The 22,470-nt window shown below is 48.7% G+C and overlaps 2 protein-coding genes and 1 pseudogene across 8 annotated transcripts in view; all 3 read left to right on the top strand.

Moving 5' to 3' along the window:
- The window catches only part of LOC147631567 (armadillo repeat-containing protein LFR-like), a 151,730-nt gene that overhangs the window by 17,421 nt on the left and 111,839 nt on the right, over positions 1 to 22,470 (top strand). The gene's annotated exons all lie outside the window — the stretch shown is intronic.
- LOC147631570 (uncharacterized) lies at positions 4,005 to 13,057 on the top strand. Its single transcript, XM_086808925.1, has 3 exons — positions 4,005 to 5,080; positions 5,988 to 5,992; positions 12,589 to 13,057. Exons 1-3 carry the CDS (start codon positions 4,727 to 4,729, stop codon positions 13,055 to 13,057), a joined length of 828 nt encoding a protein of 275 aa, XP_086665051.1. The 5' UTR covers positions 4,005 to 4,726.
- LOC147631569 (uncharacterized) lies at positions 18,283 to 19,857 on the top strand (annotated as a pseudogene).

Here is a 22,470-nt window from a genome sequence, read left to right as displayed (position 1 = left end):
TTTCTGAAAAAATGAATTTCAGTAAGTATAATGGTAAACTCGACCCCACAACTCTTTATTCATGGTTGCATCAGTTTGAAGCTTACTTTGCCGCAGTTAGAAAGAAAGATACTGACAGAGTGATCTTAGCTAGTTGGTATTTGGAAGGTGAGGCCATTCCTTGGTGGACTCAGTGGGCTCATGCCCACACCAGATTAGGTATGGCAGCTTATGTGTGGGACGAGTTTGTCCGCGACCTTAAGCAGCGGTTTCTACTACCCCACTACCTTGAGCGACTCAAAGACGAGTTCAGGGGAGCCCGTCAGAACGCGCAACCAGTCCTTCAATTTGCCAATAGAATTTCGACTTTATGTTTGCAATTAGGCTTATCTGATTCAGACAAGAAAGGGTAGTTTTTGTATGGCCTTGACACGCAAATCCAATGGGAGGTGGGTATGTTTCGGCCAGCCACCTTCGAAGATGCACTCTCGCATGCGCAGAGTGCAGAAATGAAGCATAATGGTGGCAAGCCCAAGACTTCCCAGCTGGCTTCTCCCAAGGCTACCGCCTCGGGGGGGAAGGCCAGAACCAGACGGGGTCTTCCCCAGGACAAAGCACGGGAGCCTCTGGCTCCAAGAACTCGAACAATGCATCTAAGCTTACTCTAGACCAGAAAGCGGAGGCAGGCAAGATAGGTGGCAAGTTGAGTGTTAAGGAGCTTTCTCAGTACAAGAGAAGGGTAAATGTTTCTTTTGTCATACAAAAAGACATACTTCTTGGGAGTGTCATAAGAAGCCTCCAAAGTCCGCCGCCGTTGCCTCCACAGCTTTCGTGGTAAGCCGAGCTCCCACACAGACCCTAGTGGTGGCTGCCCCTAGTTCTTCAAATCCCGGTGCTTCAGTTGGAGCAATTATTAGCTGGGAACTCGAAGATAAGCAGAAGGGCGCCCATGACCAAGAGTATGAGTGCAACGAATTGCTCAAGTCCTTTGGCTACATAGGTGGCCAAAGAGTCGTTATCTTGTTTGACAGTGGCAACATGGAGGATGTGGTCATGGAACAGGTCACTAGGCATGCCCGTTTCGTCCTGACTTCGGTGGACAAACAGGTTGAGGGTTTTAGCACAAGCATGCCAACGAGCGTCAAGTATGAAACTCTAGGTGCTAAGTTAGTTATTCAGGGCATAGAATTTGTGCGTGATTTCATGGTTGCCCCTCTTGTAGGAGCAGACATAATTTTGGGCATTCTGTGGAAACACGTTCCAGATCAATCGGAATGTGTCAAACGTCCCAATGACCATTAAGTGTGAGCTAGGAATTCCGAACTTTCCGCTCATAAGCCACTTGCAGGCTAAGTGAGCAGCTAGGAAAGGCGCACATTGCGCGATGATATACATCCAGACAGCCTAGACGGTGGCTAGTGCTTCCGAGAAGTACTCAGCTCTCCATGAAAAGTTCCAGAAGATTTTTCTTGGGGACAGTCTTCCTCCCCAGCTCCCCCCGTCCAGACTAGAGGACCACAAGATTGACCTCCTCCCAGGCTCGGAGCCCCCGAGCAAGTTTCTGTATCGCCTTTCCAAGGCAATGGAATCGGAGTTGGACCGCCAACTCCAAGAATTGTTGCAGTCTGGCTTCATCTGCCCCAGCGTGTCGCCATTTGTAGCACCGATCTTATTTGTCAAGAAGAAAGATGGGTCTTCCCGTTTGTGTGTCGATTATCGTGCACTCAACAAGCTGACTATCAAGAGTAGATTCCTGATGCCTTGAATTGATTAAATTCTCGAGAGGCTGAATGGAGCGAAGGTGTTCTCGAAAATTGATTTAAAGAGTGGGTACCACCAGGTAAGGATTGTAGAGGGGGACAACCCCAAGACAGCCTTCCGTACGGAATGGGCCCACTATGAATTTGTGGTCATGCCATTTGGATTGACGAACGCCCCAGCTACTTTCAACCGCATGATGATGTGTGTTTTCCTGGATTTGATTGGAAAGTGTGTGTTCATATTTTTGGACGACATACTGGTATTTTCAGCTACGATTGAGCAGCATGACATTGATGTGGAGAAAGTCCTTAAGTTGTTGGAAAGCAACGAGCTCTACGTCAATGAAAAGAAGTCGGAATTTTATTTGTTCCAGGTGCATTACTTGGGATACATAATTAGTGCAGAAGGCATTCGACTTGATCCGGCTAAAGTGGCCGAGATTGTCAACTGGGAAGTACCTCAGACAGCCTACGACATCAGATCCTTTGTGGATATATGCGAGGCATACTCCACCCACATAGACAAGTTTTCTGATATCTTCGCGGATCTCACCGATCTGCTAAAGGGTGTGAAGACACGAAGGCAACGGATTCGAATGACTCCACGAGCGTTGGAGGCATTCAAGAACCTCAAGGTGGCTTTGTCAGAAGTGCCTTGTTTAGCACTTGCCTCATGGAACAAGCCATTTCAGGTGATCACCGATGCGAGTAATATTGCAGTTGGTGGTGTGTTACAACAGAATGGTCATCCAGTAGCTTACATGTCTCGTAAGTTACTGCCCGTAGAGAAAAACTACTCAATCTACGATCGTGAACTCCTAGCAGTTATATAGGCCTTGAAACATTGGAAACATTTTCTGTATGGCCGTGACTTTGAGGTTTGCACTGACCATCAGGCATTATGCTGGCGTCAGACAATGCCAAGTGCACAGTGGAGTGACCGACAACACCGCTGGAGCTAGATATTCCAGCAATTTGGTAGTATGATTGAGTACCTTCCAGGAAAGGCCAATCCTGTGGCGGATGCTTTGAGGCGGAAGGGGCAAGTGACTTCGATTCAGACCACTAGACTTGATCTTGTTGGTATAGGACTAGATGACATGAAGCACACGTACGCAGATTCCGAGGAATTCGGTACACAGTGGGAACAGGCATTGGATGCCACAGGACCATGCCACTTTCTAATACGCGATGGTTGGCTTTTCTACAAAGGCCGACTGTGTGTCATGAAATCGTTCAGGGTAGCTCTTCTCTATGATGCTCATGACGCCATTAGAGGTGGTCATAGGGGCATGAATTCGACTCTGGAGAAATTGGAACGGCAATATTATTGGCCAAAGATGAGGCGAGATGTGTTTACATATGTACAACGCTGTGATATTTGTCAAAAGGTGAAAGCTCCTCGTGCAAAGAAGATAGGGTTATTACAGCCCTTGCCAATTCCTGAGGGTCCTTTCCAAGATATTTCCATGGACTTTGTCATGAATCTGCCTCCCAGTCGGGGTAACCGTAATACACAGTGCTTAACTATTGTTGATAGATTTAGCAAATTTGTAATGCTTATTCCTTGCAGGGCCAATGTGACCGTCGAGGATGTTGCCCAGTTGTTCATTCGGCATTAGTACCCGATTGGCGGGATTCCTAGGACCATAGTGTCAGACTGCGATGCCAAGTTTACTAGTCATTTTTGGAGGGCATTGTTTGATAACTTTGGTACTGAATTGAATTTTTCCAGTGCATTCCACCCACAGACAGACGGCCAGACATAGATATACAACCAATTGGCCTTTGATGTGCTGAAGTGTTATGTCCACAATTAGCAAGGTAAGTGGGAATCTAATTTGCCTTTAGTTCAAGCTGTTTTGAATGATTCTTTTTCTTTAGCTATTGGCAGGACTCCATATGAGGTAGCGTTTGGAAGACCTTTCCAGTTGGTTTTGATCAGGACCTCGTCTTCAGTACCTGAAGCGAATAGAGTGACAGAGTCTTACCAGGAGATTTTAGAGTCAGTAAAAGACAGATTGGCTAAAGCGCAAGAGGCCTACACTCGACAGGCCAATAAAGACCGAAGGGATATGAAGTTTTCAGAAGGGGATTGGGTTTATCTTCGGATTATGAAGCAAAGGTTGAAACCATGGTTTTTTTCCAACGCGTCCGTTTCACATTCCATACTCCTGCCCACGTCCGCGTCTGTACACGTACGTTTGGATATACCGTACGGTGCCCTAAATGTTGGGCTTCTTGGGTTTTTGGTTCGCCCGATTTGACACTTCCCCTGCTCGGCTGCTGTTGCGTGTACCTGACGGTGGACTACTGTGACCTGTCGCCTCAGGCTTGTACCCGGTTGCTGTCGCCTGTACCCAAGGGCCAACGTCCAAGTCTCAAGACATGACTCACGACTCGTCTTCAGGACCGGTCACCCAGCCTCCCGAGTCTCAGCCTCCAAGTACACCCGGTACTGTTACAACTTAGTAACTTACTTGTATGAGACTCGACTCTCGAGTTTATGCATTTTTTGCCTTCTATCTACCCCCCCTTCTAGTACGATAGTATCTGCCGCCTGCACCCCCTTGAACCTTCTAAGTTCTATGTAGTACATTGTACTATGTACACACTGCACAGTACATACTGATACACTGTACTATGTAGTATGTACAGTATACTACATAGTACATAGTACAGTCTGGCAGCCTGTGCCTTTTTTCCACCTTGGTCCTTCGCTCCCCCTTCCCCCTCTCATGAGACTTGAGCTGCGAGCAGCGACTTTGCGCGAGCAGTGCTGTTGGGCCATTGGGATGTGCACACTTACAAAGTTACAACTTAGAAGTGTGCACTGTGCACTTTGTGCCTTCCCTTTGAGGCTATGAGCCCTCTTCAAAGTTCATACTTCAGAGTTCAAGAGTCAAGTTTGTTCAAACGTGAATTTTGTGCCCAATGTTGGCCTTTCAACCTCTAACGAAGTTCTATCTAAATCACCCTTTTTACAGATGGGTCAATCCAAGCGTTCGGAGTGGCAATATGTGATCCAAGTAAAGGCCCTTGGGAAAGGGCAATTCACCTGTAAATGCAATTATTGCCCTCATCAATGGGATGGAGGCCCGCTACGCATTCGGGCACACATTTTGGCCTTGGTTGGCCATGGTGTGGGGACTTGCGCAAATGTATCAGAAGAGGTTAAAGATGTTCGCAGGAGGTTGCATGCATACAGTCGTAGCGGTATTCATGGCAAAGAGGCTTTTGTGGATGCTTTGGTGGATGATATGGGTGGAGATGTATCTCAGGGTGCAGGGTCCGTATCAATGGGCACACAGGGAAGTGCACAAGTTAGCAGTAGTGGAAATGTTTTTTTTTTTCCGAGAAAAGATCCTTTCATTAGTTATAAAAAACGCCGGCTGGGCTACAAAAACTCTCCTGCTCATAAGAAGGCAGAGCAGAGATCCAATCAAGGCAGCTAGGGAGACTCTCCCTAGGTGCAAAAAAGTACAAATATTAGTACAAATAACTGAGAGGCTATATCATACAATAGCAGGGGGGAAAATCCAAACAGGTGGCCTGTAATGCCAGCGGGGGGTACCCGCGTGTAGGGTATAGAAGGGGCCGTTGCGCCAAGTGGTGTGAAAGGCCTAGCGCCGCAAGATCGCCGCATCCGAGTCGCCCCGGATGCGGTCATACTGTCCTCGCAGGGTGTGGATCAACTCCCGCCAAATCCCCCGAACAGTCTTTGCTGGTGGCTCCAGTCTCCCCTCAAAGGCCTTGAAACACCGGGCTCTCCAGGTGAACCATATGGTGAGGCTGCTGAGGAGCTCCCATCGTAGATCCCTCTCCTGTGTCCAGCGAGCGGACGAGAAATCCGGTGAAGGAACAAGGCGAGGCTGGCCCCTAATGAATCTGATGGCCTGGCTGTCCTGCTCCGTCTCGTATCCCAGAGCAGGCCCTGACGATGTCGACCAAGCAGCGGCACCCCACGTATACATGCCCTCTGGAGAGAGGGGGGCCAAAATGCGTAGCATCCTCAGCCAAATCTGTTGCGCGTGTGGACAGTCCCATAGGTAGTGTCTGTGTGTCTCCAATGGGTGGCCGCATCGGACGCAGGCCGCTGGAAGACCACTGTAGACAAGCCAGGTGCCAACTGCAGAGCCCCTGTGGGCAACCAGCCACTGGAAAGTTGAGATCCCGCGTGCCTGTCGGCTAGCCTAGAGCCTGGTCCAAAAATCCTCCACAAAAATCCTCCAAGAACTCCTGTGAGAGTCTCTGTAGACGCCGATGCTCTGATGCAGTTGGAGAGACCATCCTCCTCGCAGTCAAAATATGCCTCCCCAACCGAACAGTGTACTGGAAAAAGGTGATCTCTGTGGCCTCGGGGGACGCATAAGGATCATGCCACTCGTACTCGCCAGGGTCCCGCTGTAGCCGGGCCAAGGGGCGCGCAACATATGCCCATATGCGCCAATTAGAGTCCACATCTGCAGGGTCTGGATCAATATGCCACTTCCGGGAAGCGGCAGCCACTACCCGTATCCTCTGAAAGATGCACTTTGCAACCAAAGGCGACTCCGCCTCCACTCTCTGAAGTCTGCCCTCATCCTGGATCTCATAGTAGAGGCATCTACCATCCTCAGTACAAGCTCTGACAGCAATCAGAATCTCCAACTGTGTAAAGGCTCCCATCCACCGTGGGGCCGCTGGCTCGAAAGGCGTGAACCACTCCTCAGTGAGTGCCTCCTAAATGTCATCCCTCATAATCAGCCCCCCTCTGAAGTGACTCAGCCTCTCCACTTGGATCTCCTCTGGGAGACTGTAGAAGGCTTGCCAGTCTCCAAAACTGCGTGCTGGGCCTGCCGCCAATGGTCCCCAGGCTAGACGAGGCCGAGAACCCAGCATATGACCCTGCTCTGTGCGTACCGCAAGGCTCCAGATGAGCGGCTGTCTAGCCCGCTCCTCATCACAAGTAGTAGGTCTCTGAGAAAGCCCCGATCTCAGCAGCTCCCAAGCTCGCAAGATGCTCAAGGCAAATCTGTCCTCCCATTCTCTACTGAGGCCTGTCCTCCTCATCTCTATGAAGATCCATCGTATCTCTGGTGCCCAAGTGCCCCTTGCTGGGGGAGCCCTAGCCTGCAGTCGCTGAAAAAGAAGCTCCTTCCAAGGCTCAGTGCCTGGAAGCAGCCCCTGAACAATAAGCTTCCCCAATAAGGCTCTACTCTGATCAACTGGATCTATAATGCCCAAGCCCCCCTGGGCCAGCGGAAGAGTAATAACTGCCCAAGCAACCTTAGCTCGGGCCGACTGACCATCCCACCGAGACCAAAGGAAGTTCCTGATCAGCCTCTGTACCTGGCTGATGCAAGAACTCGAGAAGATCCAGCAAGACGTGATGTACCACATAGTCGCTAAAAGCACCTGATTTGTCACCACCACCAGCCGAGCTGTACTCCAATACAAAAGCTTCTTCCGAATGCTCAGAAGTAGCGGGGCGATCTGCTGCTCAGGTGACAAATCAAGTCCAATCTGGCATCCCAAATACTCCTTGGCATATTGCTCCCTTTGCTCAGGGGTCAAGCCAAATTTGTTCTTCTTTGGGCCATGATCTTTAGATGAGGTATTTTCAGCTTTTCCTCCCTTCTGGATCTCCCGGAAGCTCTTTTTAGGTGGCTGTCCACCTTTTTGCAGATTTGGAACAGCCTTATCTTTGCCCTTTGAACCACCTTGATCTTACTTAATTTTGAGCACCAATTGCTCCGTAGCAAGAGCAGAGGCTATAAGCTGTTACAAAGTATGTTTCGGGTGCAATTCAATGCCCGAACGATAAGATGATTGCAATCCGGAGCGAAACTTCCTCTTTCTTTCATCCTCAGTGATTTGCATAAAAGGAGTTACCTCAAGCAACACTTTCCAAAACTTATTGACATACTGTTGCACACTTTCATTATCTCTTTGCTCAAGTCTATCCCACTTTTGGGTGAGAGTTTGCTCCGCATTAGGTGGCAAGAACTAAGCATAAAATTTGTCCTTAAACTCTTTCCAGGTGCAAATGGGATCTTTGGTGATCTTTTCAGTGATCCACCAATGAGCAACGGTCCCTTTCAAGAACATGCTAGCATGGCGTACTTTAGACTTCTCTCATCGCTAAAAGCGATGTCAGACTGTGCCAAGAGGAATCCATCTAAAACCCGGGTCTGTGCTCCATGTCGGAGCGGGAGCGCTATTGATCCAAAAGGCCACTGTCTTGCGCCAATTGATCAATGCTCCCGAAGCTGCACCAAAAACCTGTAGCAACTGCTCTGCCCTCTGAAGATTGGCCTCCTTGCCATGCAAAAACAATCCCGTGTCATCAGCAAACTCAGAATCGAGCAGGTCCTCACCCCGGACTGGGAGCTGGAGTCCTCTCAAACCAACCTCCTCTGCTGTCAGATACATGCTCATAGCCTCAGCAAAGAAGAGAAAAAGAAACGGGGCGAGAGGGCACCCCTGACGGACTGATCTGGTCAACTCAAAACTCGGCCCCCGTCCTCCTGCCTCAGCACTTGGCTACGAGCTGTGGAATATAGAGCCGCCACTCCTCGAATCCAGACTGGCTCAAAACCCAGGCGAAGCATATTGCCCTCTAAGAAACCCCAATCGACTCTATCGTATGCCTTCTCAAAATCGAGAAGCATCACGACCAGGTCCTCACCGAGAAATCTAGCTCGGGCTGTCGCCTCCCAGAAGGTGAAAATGTTGTCAAGGATACTGCGCTCCTTGACGAATCCTGTCTGGGTAGCATGAATCAGCTCCCCAAGGAAGGGCTGGATCCTCAAACTCAAGGCCTTTGCCAGGACCTTGTAGACAGTATTGAGGATCGTAATAGGTCTCCAATGCCGAATATCATCTGACACTCCCTCCCCCTTGGGGATAAGAAAGATCAAGCCCTTTGAAAAGCTCTGTGGCATCACCCCAGTGTCCAAAACATACTGAAAGCCCCTGCGGAGGCCTGGCCCCAAAAGGTCCCAATAGCGCATAAAAAAGGCAGGCGTCAATCCGTCCTCCCCGGGGCAACTATGGCGCGGAAGGACCCTCAAAGCCTCAACAAGCTCATCCTCTGAAAGAGGCTCACCCAGAACTGTGCGCATACGATCTGTGACCCTCCTCTGCACATGGGCCCACACAGTCTGTCTGCAAGCATCACGTGCGTCCGTGGCTGGCTCCGCTGAAAGCAGGTCTCTATAGAACTCAGTGGCAATGGCTCTAATCTCCCTGGGCTCAGTGGCTAACGATCCGTCCTGCCTCCTGAGCTGTGGCGTACTCCAGCTCGAGCATGGCGGGGTCCAGTAATCTCAAAGAACTCCCCAGTCACTCTATCACCAAGCTGCGTCCACTGAGAGGCCTGGCGATGATAGTAGAACTAATGTCTCTGCTCCTCTGCCTCTCTAACCTCTTGGCGTGCCTGGCTCAGCTGGGACGCCACCCACTCACATGTAGGCTGCTGCTCCTGAAGGCTCTGGAGCGAAGCAATTCTATGTCTCAAGCGACGCTCCCACTCTCGTGTCTCTCCCAGCCGTGTCAAGGCTACAGCGTGCAAAAAAGAGCTGAGCTCGATGAGTCCCTGGGCACACTGGCCTACTGCATCCAGGTCAGAGCTCTGGCTATCATGCCATATCCTCTCAATGTCCTCAGAAAGACTGGGATCTGTAAGTATCCTCTTTGGGATCCTCAACTGCAAGCTGGTCTCCCGTGTCCTCTCCTCAAGTGTCAAAATAACTGGCGCATGGTTTGAAAAAGTGGTGCCAGCGAGAATGCCAACGGAGCCCCCACGCTCCCCAAACCTGTCGCCCACATAGAAGTGATCAATTTGTGATAGATTAGTCCCTCCCTGCCGGCGATCCGACCGAGAAAAACTAAGACTGTCCTGAGAGCGGGAGAAAGAATCATGCTGCCGTGCATCAGTGATCCGCAGTGTCATGCAAAATCGCTCCCAAGCTGCGAGCTCCATGCTGTGCACTGTAACATGTCTGCCTCCCACCCTATCGGCCGGGTCCTCAAGCATGTTGAAGTCTCCCCCGACACACCAATGTGTGGCCTCGGGCAATGCATCTCCAGAACTCTGCTCTGGCACTAGCATGGTTGGGCGCATAGACATTGAGCACGCCAAAGAGCTCATTGTGCATCCTCAGAATAACATACTGTGCTCTACCAGGCACAATGACCCCGCGATCCACAATGGCCTGCCGCCATACATCTGCAATGACCATACATACTCCTCCCTGCCCACCCAAGGGGCCAAATCCTGCAGACCAAAATGTGTCCCATCTACGAGGCATCACCGAACCATATCTCCGAATCTTGCTCTCACTCAAATGGTGCTCTTGCATCATCAGAATATCAATACTGTCCCCAACCAGGCATCTCTGAAGCTCCTGCCTCAAGCAACCACGATAACGTACATAGTGTGTGCCGCCAAGGCCCTGTACATTCCATGAGATGATCCTCATGGATGACCTGCTGAGGTGGAGGCTGTCTCAGCCATACGGTGGGCCTTCGCAAGCGGCTTGGATGGAGAATAGTCCCCATCGGAGCGGCTACGAATCTGCCCACCCGGTGTGCTGCAAGAATCTCGGATCAGGTGCCAGTGGCTGTGTCCCATGGCGACTGCCTCCCGCTCAGAGAGAGCAACCTCGTGTATGCATACATAACCAGGGTCGCGTGCTAGGTTTGCCACTATGTGAACCACCAAATGTCGAATCCCGGAGGCACCCGCACTCTCGGTATCAAAGAAATGAGCCAGCTCCCAGAGTCGGCCAATCACGTCTGTCATCTCCAGATCGCTCACATGGTGAGAAAACTCAACTGCCTGAGTCTTCAAAATGCTAAGAGCGAGATCCAGAGTCCACTCCCAGTCGCTAGTGCCACAGAGAGGGAAGGAGAAGGCCACCGCTGAATCAAGTGCCTCCTCCCCTCGGGCCGGAGGTATCACCACATGAACTCTGATGGGTGCTGGCTCATGGGGGCCCTCCGCTCCAAAAAGCCGTGTGAAGGAGTAGTCAAAAGCCTCCGAGCGTTGTCTAGTGTCGAGACTACTCAGCCGATTGCGGATAGAGGATATCCGTGAAGCCCGAATCGGCATGGTAGGTCTCCTCTGCGGTGCTCGAGGAAGGTCGGTGCTCAGTGCCCGTCGGACTGCAGGTGAGCGCCAGGGTACTGCCAAGGCCCCCTGGGGAGCTGAGGCGAGCGGAGGGGGAGGAGGGGGGGGAGAAAGGGGTGGGGAAGGAGCTGCTGACAAAACAGGAGCGGGAACAGGAGGAGGCGGGAGGGGGGGACGGGGGAGGGGGGGTGGGGGCGAAGGAGGGGGTGCTGGCATCTCCTGATCCGCAGTCTGCGCTGGGGTCTCCTCCTGGAGGGGAGCAAAGCTGTTCCTCACTGGAACCCAGTGATGCTGAGACTGTGACTGCTGCTGCATCGGTCTCCGAGCATGCTGCTGTCTCCCTCTATGGCGCCCCTGTCCCTCCAGGCTGCCAATCCAAGGTCTCTGTGGGCTAAGCAGGTGTCCCGGAGGCTGCTTGCCGAGCCGCATCTGTGGGCGGGTCATCGGGGGCCTGCTGCTGCTGCGGTGAAGGTCGGGGTCTCCTGCGAGGGCAGGCCTTGGCTAGGTGGCCGACCTGCTTGCATATAAAACACTGGATGGGAGCCCCGAAAACTCCACTCTCTGATTGATCCACCCCCCCCCCGTCCTAGGTAGCTGAATGACCTTCGGAAGGGAGGAGATATCAGGAACCAAAACTCTGACCGAAGGTAGGCCAGCTGCTCTAGCCACCACTGAAGCTGCTGTGGGGCCAGTCTCAAGCACCGAGCCCACCAATGCTCCTATCCTAGAAAGGAGCGGAAGGTACTCATGGCGGAGTCCAGGGAAGCAAACTGTGACATGGAATAGGCGCTCTCCCTGCTCGGCCGCTGCTGGGTCGAAGCCATGCTGCCAAGGTCTGAAGAAGGCCCGAGCGCCCCTGATGTCAAGGGGACTCATGGCTTGGACCTGGGCCACGCTCTGGGCTGTCTCGAACTCAATCTGGTAGTGTCCGCGGCCCAATAACTGAACGTCCAGGATCTTGCCCACATCTGCAAGAAGGCGGGCCTGTAGAAGATCTCGGATCTCCCCTCTGCTAGGGCGAGTGCCGACTATACGGCAAATGGTGGAATGTGCCTGGAGGCGTTCCACCTCTGTGGCGAGGCTCGCTTCCTCTTCTGGTGAAAGAGAAAGCCTAATGGGGGTATCCTCAGGGGCGGGCGAGGGGGCTGCGGAAGAGTCCCTCTGAGGTGGGGCAGGAGGAACCTCCATCAGTGTCTGAAGCTTAGTCGAAGGCGAAGCGAAAACGGAGTGTCCTGCAAGAACCGAGCTGCACAAAAGGCGGAGCGGGGAGGGGTGGAGGAGGAAAGGCGGAAGACAGAGGGGGAGGGGGGAGACAGAGGGGATGGGGCTGAAAACAGAGGGGAAGGGGCTGAAAACAGAGGGGGGCGGAAAAAAAATTGAGGGGGAGGGGCGTAAGGCAGAGGCGGCGAAAGGCGGGGGGGGGGCGGAGGAAACGTGAAAGGGGGGGGGGGGGGGGGGGGGGAGGGCGGAGGCAGGCGGAGGGGGCGGGTCGCGGAGGAAGGGGAGAGAGTAGGGGGGCGCGAAGGAGGCGGGGCAGGCGGGCAGGGGGCGGCGGGCGCGAAAGAGAAGGGGCGGGGGGGCGCGAGAAAACTTGGCGGGGGGAGCACTCGCGAGGGCGGAGAGGACGGGGCAGGCGGGGGGAGCAGTCGCGAGGGCGGGGAGGGGGGTGTGCGAGAGGGGGGGGGCGAAAGCTTCAGCGAGCGAGTCTCTTCTTTCTTTCTCTCTTGTCAGTAGTGGAAATGTTGGGTCATCATGTAAGAAGAGAAAGATGACTAAAGGGAAGGGGGAGTTGGTAAATGCATGGAATGTACAAGCACGAAAGCAAGCAACCATTGCAGTGCACATATTCTTTTATGCAGAGGACATTCCCCATTGGAAAGTGAGGAGTTCTTACTTTTTGGAGACGGTGAAGGCAATTGGACATGTTGGTCCTTCTTATGTGCCTCCATCTTACCATTGCTTGCGCACCACTGAGTTAGTGGATGAGGTCAAATGCATTGATCATGAGATCATGGGTGTGCGCAAGAAATGGAAAAAATATGGATGCACCATTGTTTCTGATGGATGGTCAGACACTAGGCGCAAGCCTATCATAAATTTTCTTGCATGCTCCATTCATGGCACTGTATTTTTGAAATCTGTGGACACATATGGGGAGTTTATGTTGGGTTTTATGCTGTGTATGCACCCAGAGGAGTGCTAGTGATCATCAGTAGATTACTGGGGCACTTTTTACTTAAGTTAGTGGAGGTTTTTTCCCCCAGTTTAGCTTAGTTTCACTTATAAGCATTTTATAAGTGTTTTGGTCCACCCGGCACATTTATGGCCGGACATGTGAACACATCTCTTTAGGTCACTTATTATGTGGCTATTGTACTTCACATTTTTATCATCTGAATACAAGCAGTCGTGTTCTCTCACTGTTGTTCTCCACGCCTGTGTTTGTACCATCTCCAAACCCTAACCCTAACAGTGCATAGTCCTTCATTTGGTATTAGAGCCAAGTAGGCCTGCCTTTGCCCAGCTAGTACACAGTCGCCTTCAGTTTCTGTCCAGCCCGTACATCAGTACTTGTCCGTACCACTTCGCCGACAGCAGCCATCAGTATCGTACTGCAGCTTCCGTACCTGTCAGCGCCGCTGTACTGCAGCTTCGGTACCTGACAGCGCCGCCGTACTGCAGCTTCGGTACCTGACAGCGCCGCCTTCATCTGGTATCGTACTGTACCAGCCCGTACACTGTCTGCGCCGACTGCACCTGTCAGCGCCCTTCGTACTGTACTTGCCTGCCTGAATACAGTCGACTGCTCCAACATACGAATAGTACAACTGTACCTGGTCACCCTGCTCCGTACTGTGCTCAGTACAGTAAACGTACCTGCACAGTACCTGCCACGAATATCTGCCTGCAGTCGCCTTCTGTTCTATACAGTACAAGTCGACTGTACCTGCACAGTACAGTCAATTGTACTTGTTCTTTTGGTGGATTGTACCTGCATATGTTCATTTGGTACCACAACCTACTCAGTCAACTTGTGGTAAGCATTACAAATTTTGTATTTTGGGCAATTCTATTTTCTTTGTGAAAATCTACAGGCACTACAGGCAGACTTTCTTGCAAAGAAGTCTACAGGCTTTTTGCACAGTTTTGGGTGCAGTAAATTTGGGCATTTTTGGGGCATTTTGGCATTGTGTACGCCATTTTTGCTGCTCTACTCAGTCATTGGTGCATTGAGCTGCACATTCAGAGGATTGAGAGTGCAGGCATATTGGGGTGAACTGTATTCAGTGGAGTACAGTTGCTTTCAGGGTTCTTGCTATTGGGTTTTTTGATACACAGGTACAACATTGTGCATAGGCATAATGGCAAATCAACAGCAGAGTGATGTATTCACATATTTGTCTAAGGAAGACAAATTGGACGGCACGAACTACTCCTTGTGGAGTTTTATGCTGAAAAATGTGCTTGTGGCAAAAGGTCTTTCGGATTTTATTAGTGGTGATGTACCACGTCCAGGTCCATTGGCTCCAGAGACTCCTCCCCAAGGGGGTGCTCGTGGACGAGGACAACAGGTACAGGCTCCAGGTCAGCCATTGCCTGTTCAAAGAACAAATGCTCAGAAGACATGGGATGCCAAGGATGCACAAGCTTTGTCACTCATTGCATTGTCAGTACAGAGGTCTATTATACCTCATATTCGTTCAGCTGGCTCTTCACAGAATGCATGGGTGACTTTGGAGCAGATGTATGCTGCTCGTAATGAGGCTCGGATCTCATTTTTGAAAAGAGAGCTGGAAAATCAGAAAATGAATGAAGGAGATGATATGTCTAGCCACTTAAACAAGCTGCAGGATTTGAGAGAGCAACTCATCAATGTGGATGAGATTATTCCTGAGACACAGCTTGTGTCCACCATCTTGCACTCTTTGCCAAGATCTTACTTGGCTTTTCATACCTCTTTGAACCTCAGCATGAGGAATGTTGTTGAACCCCTTAAGTATCAGGAACTTGTTGCTCTCTTGCTACAAGAAGAGCAAATGAGGAAGAATATGAATATGAACACAAGTGTTGAACAAGCATTTACTACAGGTCCAAAGGGGAAAGGAAAAACTCAGCCAAAGAGTTCAAATCAGAATTCAGGTGATGGTGGTTCATCTCAGGATACCAAGAAAGGTGATGGACAGCCCAAGAAGAAGGGCAAATGTCATTACTGTAAGAAGCCAGGTCACTACATCACTGAATGTAGAAAGAGGATTGCCAAAGAGAAGGCAAAGGAAGCTGGGATGTCTGTTAATGATGCTTCTAAAGCTCCTCCAGAGACTGCTTCTTTTGTTGAGGACAGGGATTACTGTTTTTATACATGCAGCTATGATGCCTCTTGGTCTTCACAGGCACTCAGTATGACAGAGCATGCATGTACTTGGTATTTTGATAGTGGTGCCTCAAAGCATATCACATCTCGCAGGGATTTGTTTAGTCATGTTGGCCCTGCCCCTGTTGGCAAAATTGTTCAGTGTGCCAACAATGCTTCATATCCAGTTCGTGGCATTGGGGAGATTCAGCTCACAGCCATTGATGGCTCCATTCTCCGCCTTACAGATGCCTTATATGTACGAGGATAAAGAAGAATTTGTTGTCCATTTCTTCTTTAGCACATTGTGGTATGCAAGTCCACTTTGATGATGATAAATGCATGGTCAGAGACAAAGCTAATGCTTTGACCTTGATGCTTACTGGTACATTATGTCATGGACTTTATCAGTTGGATGCATTTCAGCCAGTGGATCAGTTTGCTTATAACGCATTCACTCTTACTCCTGCTATGGTTGATGCGGAGTTATGGCATGCTCGCATGGGGCATGTAAATTTTGGTAGTCTTATGCTTATGCAGCGACATAACATGTTTACAGATCTACCTCTCATGGAGAAGCCTCCAGATCACATTTGTGAAGGATGTATTTTGGGAAAAATGCATAGGTTTTCCTTCCCACGTGATCAAGCTCTAAGAGCAACTGCAAAGTTGCAGCTTATACACAGTGATCTTTGTGGTCCCATGCAGACGAAGTCATTAGGTGGTTGCTTCTATTTTGCAACATTTATTGATGACTTCTCTCGTATATGCTGGGTCTATCCTTTGACACAGAAATCACAAGTATATGATGCATTTTTGGCCTTTGTAGCACTTGCTGAGACAGAGTCAGGATGCAAGGTTAAGACTCTCCGTTCTGACCGAGGGGGGGAATATATGTCACACATGTTGAATTCCTTTCTTGGGAGTAGAGGTATAAAACATCAGTATACTACTCCTTATACTCCACAGCAGAATGGGGTTGCAGAAAGGAAGAATCGGTCACTCATGGAGATGGCAAGATGTATGCTAAAGGCAAAGAGGCTACCACATATCTTTTGGGTGGAAGCTGTCATGTGTGCTTGTCATATTTTGAATCGATGTCCCACAAAGGCATTGGTTTCCATTACTCCTTTTGAGGCTTGGCATGGCCGCAAGCCTTCGGTATCACATTTTCGTATCTTTGGGTGTCTTGCATATGCACACATACCCAAAGAGTTGAGGAGGAAGTTGGATGATAAAGCCACAAAATGCATTTTTGTTGGGTATAGCCGTGAGAGCAAGGGCTACCGGTTATATGACCCACTATCCAGGAAGATATTCACTAGTCGGGATGTGATTTTTGATGAAAAATCAGAAATATCCATGGTTGGTTATGATGCAAATCAGGTTGAAAATGATGTGTTTGAAGGTCTACTACCTATGGAGTTTCATTCCACAGTTGGTGATCCAACTCATGAGGGTAGAGGACAGCCAGCGAATGATGAAGGTGGTGCAGAAATTCAGCAGCAAATTGAGCCAGAAGCTGAACCAAATATGGGGCAGCAGGCACCACAGGTCAGACACATACCTAGATGGTATTTGAGGACATTAGAGGACAGCCATTTACAGGGTCCTCTTGCTGGTCGTACTCGTAGGGAGACACGGACCAATGAGCATGCACACATCATGGATTTGAATCTGGTTATGGTAGCCAGTTTACAGGATGATGATGAGCCTGATTCATTTGTGGATGCACGAGATAATGTGCATTGGAACAAAGCCATGCAGGATGAGCTTGATTCTGTTAAAAGGAATCAAACATGGGATTTGGTTGATCTGCCCAAAGGCAAGAAAGCAATTGGTACTAAATGGGTCTATAAGTTGAAAAGACATGCAGATGGATCCATTCACAGGTACAAAGCCCGTCTAGTTGCAAAGGGCTATGCACAGAAGAAGGGCATTGATTATGAGGAGATATTTGCTCCTACATCCCGTATGTCGACACTTAGGTGTGTCATTGCATTGGCTGCACATCGTGGTTGGGTTGTTCACCAGTTGGACATAAAGACTGCATTCCTACATGGGGACCTCTAGGAGGAAGTTTATGTATATCAGCCCATGGGTTTTGCAGAACATGGTCATGAGGGGAAAGTATGCAGGCTGAAAAAGACCTTGTATGGTTTGAAACAAGCTCCACGAGCTTGGTATGCAAAGATAGATGCTTTCCTACTCACTCAGGGATTTGTGAACAGTCCATCAGAAGCCACTCTGTATGTAAAGAAAGAAGAGACAGATCTGCTGGTCATCAGTCTTTATGTAAATGATCTCTTGCTCATGGGATCAAATGATGACAAAATTGCAGCTTTTAAAGAGATACTGCAACAGACATTTGACATGTCTGACTTGGGGCTTGTACACTACTATTTGGGCATACAGTTTGTGCAGGATAACAGAGGCATTGATAGTCAGAGTGCCATTGTTGTGGCCAAGAATCCTGTGTTTCAAGCTCGCACGAAACATATTGAGATTCACTATCATTTTGTTCGGGAGAGACTCCAGGCAGGAGATATCAGTCTGATCTACTGTCCTACAGATCAGAATGTGGCAGACATCTTCACCAAGGCATTACCACGTCCGAAATTCGAAGCATTCCGCACTGCTTTGAATTTGTTTCCTTTTGGTGGATGATGTACAGTGATCACATATCACTCCAGGGGGATTTGTTGGGTTTTATGCTGTGTATGCACCCAGAGGAGTGCTAGTGATCATCAGTAGATTACTGGGGCACTTTTTACTTCAGTTAGTGGAGGTTTTTTCCCCAGTTTAGCGTAGTTTCACTTATAAGCATTTTATAAGCGTTTTGGTCCACCCGGCACATTTTATGGCCGGACATGTGAACACATCTCTTTAGGTCACTTATTATGTGGCTATTGTACTTCACATTTTTATCATCTGAATACAAGCAGTCGTGTTCTCTCACTGTTGTTCTCCACGCCTGTGTTTGTACCATCTCCAAACCCTAACCCTATCAGTGCATAGTCCTTCAGTTTATTTTTCAGCATTTAAAGCAGATTATCATTGAGGTTGGCCCAGCAAATGTTGTGCAGGTATGCATGGATAATGCATCGAATTGTGTTTAGACTGGGGAATTGGTTGAGCAAGAGTGGCCGACCATTTTCTACACTAGATGTGCATGCCATTGCTTGGACCTCTTGTTTGAGGACATTGGCAAAATTTCTATGGTTGCAAAAGTGCTAAACCAAGCAACTCAAGTTATCACATTTGTCACAAGGGAGTCCACAGTGTTGGCATTGTTTAGAAAACTCAGCAAGAAGGACTTGGTGAAGCCTTCTGCAACTCGGTTTGCCTACTTTTTTATTATGCTGGTTACTCTTTTGGATGAGAGATGTATGCAGGGTGTGCGCAAGCTGATGATTGATGATAAATTTGTAAAAATGAAGGCATCAAAGACCCCTCAGGCAATTGAGGTGTCAAACATTGTGTTCTTTGCATCTTTTTTGGCAAGAGGCAAGAACCATTGTCAAGATATGTGCTCCCATTTTGAAGATTCTCCGCTTGGCTGGTAGGGAAGGAGCCACCATGGGCCTCATGTATGAGCTTCTAGATCGTATGGTAGAGCAAGTGCAAAACATGCAAGGCATTGAGGCCAATAAGATAAAAGAGATCAAAGATCTATGCATTGGTAGATGAATGATGCACGCACCATTGCCTGCTGTGGGCTATATCTTGCACCCTGTATGGAAAGGAAAAGAGCAAGATAGTGACTCAGAGGTGCGGCCTTGCAAGGAGATCTCATTGATGAGCTGGACAAGTATAAGCGAGAAAGCGGCACATTTGCTCGTCCCATTGCAAAAGATGAGAAAAGAATGCAAGAGGGTGTGAAATGGTGGGAGACATTTGGGGCTTGTACACCCAAATTACAAGCTCTTACACTTAGGGTGCTTTCTCAAGGCACATGTGCCTCCCCATGTGCCTCCCCATGTGAAAGAAATTGGAGCACATTTTCTCTCATTCATACTAAGAGAAGAAACAGGCTTCTTCCTTCTCATACGGAGAAGCTTGTTTTCATACACACAAACTTGAGGCTCATCTCCAAGATCAAAGAAAGAGGCTATGAGAGAATGGAGATCACATTGGATATGCTTAACAAAGAAAAAGATGAGGAGCGCTTGATTGCCTTGCAAGATTTGCAAGAGGCTATTGTAGAGGATGATGAGGCTTTGGAGCCTCTTTCGATTGCTCCACCCTCTATAGATGGCCAGCTATCCTCTAGCCATGTTGGGAGATCATGCTCAGTTGCTACCGAGGCTTATGAGTTTGATGATGATGATGATGATGATGAGGAGGAGGAGGAGTTTGCAGATGAGGATGAGGAGCCCATTGATCATGCTGAGGATGAGGGGAGCTTTGATGAGGCTTAAGCCTTAGGGTTACTTAGTATTCTTCCACTCTCTACTTATGTTTTGTTTTTCCTCACTGCTCAGGAGTCAGTCTACAAGTTTTGCGGCTTGCCCACTGTGCAGTGAGCACTCCATCATCCATCTTTTTGCTCGCTTCCACTCATGTTTTATTTACTTTCTTGAGGCTTGGACCTCCTCATGTTTGTCCACATGGCACAGCCTACATGTGACAGGTTTTGGCATTTTCCCACTCCACACTCCCTAGTCCCTACTTATGTAACATGTTAGATGATACATCATTGATCATACATGTATGATGTAAACAAGTTACAGTAATATGAAGTCCGGACTCCGGAGTTTGGATTTTGGCTCTACATCATTTATGTTTTTTCCAATCCCAAAATCTTTGCAGTTTCAAGTTTCTTTGGTTTTTTGTGTAATATGTAGCATGTTTTTCCTTAAATTTAGGGTGCCGTATGGCATCCAACGTATGGAATTTCTTGGGGGTGTGAATCGTACTTTTTCCATACTTCCATACCCGTATGCGTTTGCCGTATGGAAAAACTATGGTTGAAACAAGTGGGCAAGCGATGCCTAAAGTTGTCTTTCAGGAGCTTCGGACCTTTTCCCATCTAGAAGAAGGTTAATGAGGTTTCCATGCAGTTAAAGCTACCTCCGAGTTGGACTATCCACGATGTGTTTCACGTCAGTTGGTTAAAGCCATATGCAGGTCCGATCCCTTCAGAAATTAAAGACGAGGCGGAACCAGATATTATTGATGAAGGAGAAGTTATGGTTCCATAACATATCCTTTTGCACCATTTCAAGCATGGCTCAGGCCAAAGACAAAGACAGTTCCTCACGAAGTTTCAGGACTGAGGGACCCACGAAGCGGTATGGCTTGACAAAGAGTTTTTCGAAGACTATCCGGCGTTATTGACGGATTATTTGGAGGCTATGCAGCTTCCGTCAAGTTAAGTAGAAGGGGATGTCACGTGCATCCTGCACTTGGATGCCATGTCAACATATCTGTACAGAAGGTGCAGGACCTGGGATGGTAAACTGGTCCCATGTGAGCCTAGTCCGGGAGGAGTCAGCCAGGGATCCATCCCAATTGTCCGAGGTCAGGTGTGCATTGTCCTGCATAGGAGTCCAAGGTCAGGTATGCATTGTCCTGCACATGAAACAGTGCCAGTCCGCGCTGTGAGTCTCCCTTTGGAATGATGTCAGTGATTCTGTGTATCTGGCATGGTATTGGATTCTAGATCATTGTGTAGGTAGTTAGGGTTTGCTTTTAGAAAAAGGGGCCAGCCATAGGGCTACCCCAAGTCCTTGTGTGGGCATGGGGATAGTGTAAAACCACCCCCATGAGGGCCAAGAAGGCCCTGGCCCACCAGCCATGGATAGGCCATGGGGGACTGTAGGACAGCCCTAAGGGTAGGCCAGGGGAAGCATATAGGCTGTACAGCCTATTTATGGCTGTAAGGGCAAGTATGGGGCAGCCCAGTCCCCAAACAGCCTACAAACAGTGCCTAGCCCTATCTTAAATCAGGTGCCTAGTGCCCAGCCATCAAGAGATTGATGCGCAGCTCTTTTTGGGATTTATCTACTAGCATTTAATGCTATTATTCAGTCGTGGTCAGAATTAAAACTGGCCGCCTGGTTTAGAACTGGCCGATTGCTTTTATGGAGTAGTATAAATAGTTGAGCCCATAATCCCATTGTGTTATCTCATAATTCACCGAGTGCTAAGGCAATCAAGGGCTAGGACAGCCAAAGAGTGCTAACGCAAAGGGGTGAAGGACTGCAGGTCAAGGGCAAAGATTTCTCAGCCAAGAAAGATGAAGTTTTCTTGTATTTTCTTTTAGATTTACATCATTCTAATAAAGCAAGTACACCATCCGTGGTGGAGGCCCTACAGAGGGTATTCGGGACCCAATACTGTGTCCTCTCCTCTCTCCCTCTCTCTCTCTATTTTCTGCACATCTTCATTCAGTTTTGTGCGTTAATTCCGTCGCGAAAAGTGTGCTGATTTTTTGAGCATTGAAGTTATCGATCTCCCCCGAAGCTTCCGCATGTTACAACTAAGTACTTGTGATTGCTGTTCTACATATGGTGTAGCAATAGCACTTCTTGCGTTTGCATCTTCTGTTGCCTTCACCGTTGGTGCATACCAGCTACTCATCTCGTCAAAGACAACATCTCTGCTTACTCGCATCTCACGAGTGGTAGGGTTATAACATCTATAACCTTTTTGCTTCATAGCCTAACCAATAAAGATGCATCTCTTTGTCTTTGGATCCAACTTTGTTCTTACTTCATCAGGAACATGTATATATGCAATACACCCAAACACTTTCAAGGAGAAACATTTGGTCTTATGCCTGTAAACTTCTGTTCAGGCATCATACCATGAATAACTGCAATGGGTGTCCTGTTCATAATGTACACAATAGTTGCTATTGCTTCTGCCCAAAAATAATGTGGCATATTCTTTTAAGCCATCAAGGCACATGCCACTTTTGCAATGGGTTTTTTTTTTTTTTGCAACATCATTTTGCTACGGAGTATACCTGCATGTAAACTGTCTCTTGATTTCTTGCTTTCTCAATAAATCGCTAAACTCATTGGAAAAATACTCTCCTCCATAATTTGATCTCAGGCATTTTATTTGCATGCTTTTTTTTCTTCTCGACTAAGACTTTAAATCTCTGAAAGCTCGCAAACATCTCACTTTTCTCTTTATGAAGTAAACCCACACTTTCCTAGTGTGGTCATTAATAAATGTAACATAATACCTACAACCTGTAATTGTTGTAGTCTTGGTTGGTCCCTATACATCTGAATGTATAACATCTAATGGCC

The sequence above is a fragment of the Cibotium barometz genome, chromosome 14 (genome assembly GCF_041138505.1).
Source record: "Cibotium barometz isolate CiBa-2024 chromosome 14, ASM4113850v1, whole genome shotgun sequence".
NCBI classification, from domain to species: Eukaryota; Viridiplantae; Streptophyta; class Polypodiopsida; order Cyatheales; family Cibotiaceae; genus Cibotium; species Cibotium barometz.
Note: the sequence above shows the minus strand (reverse complement) of the source record. Positions and strands in the feature narration are given on the sequence as shown.

Bases quoted from the DNA above. Each gene is read 5' to 3' on its own strand.
- LOC147631570 (XM_086808925.1), top strand. From the start codon at position 4,727: ATGGGTCAATCCAAGCGTTCGGAGTGGCAATATGTGATCCAAGTAAAG.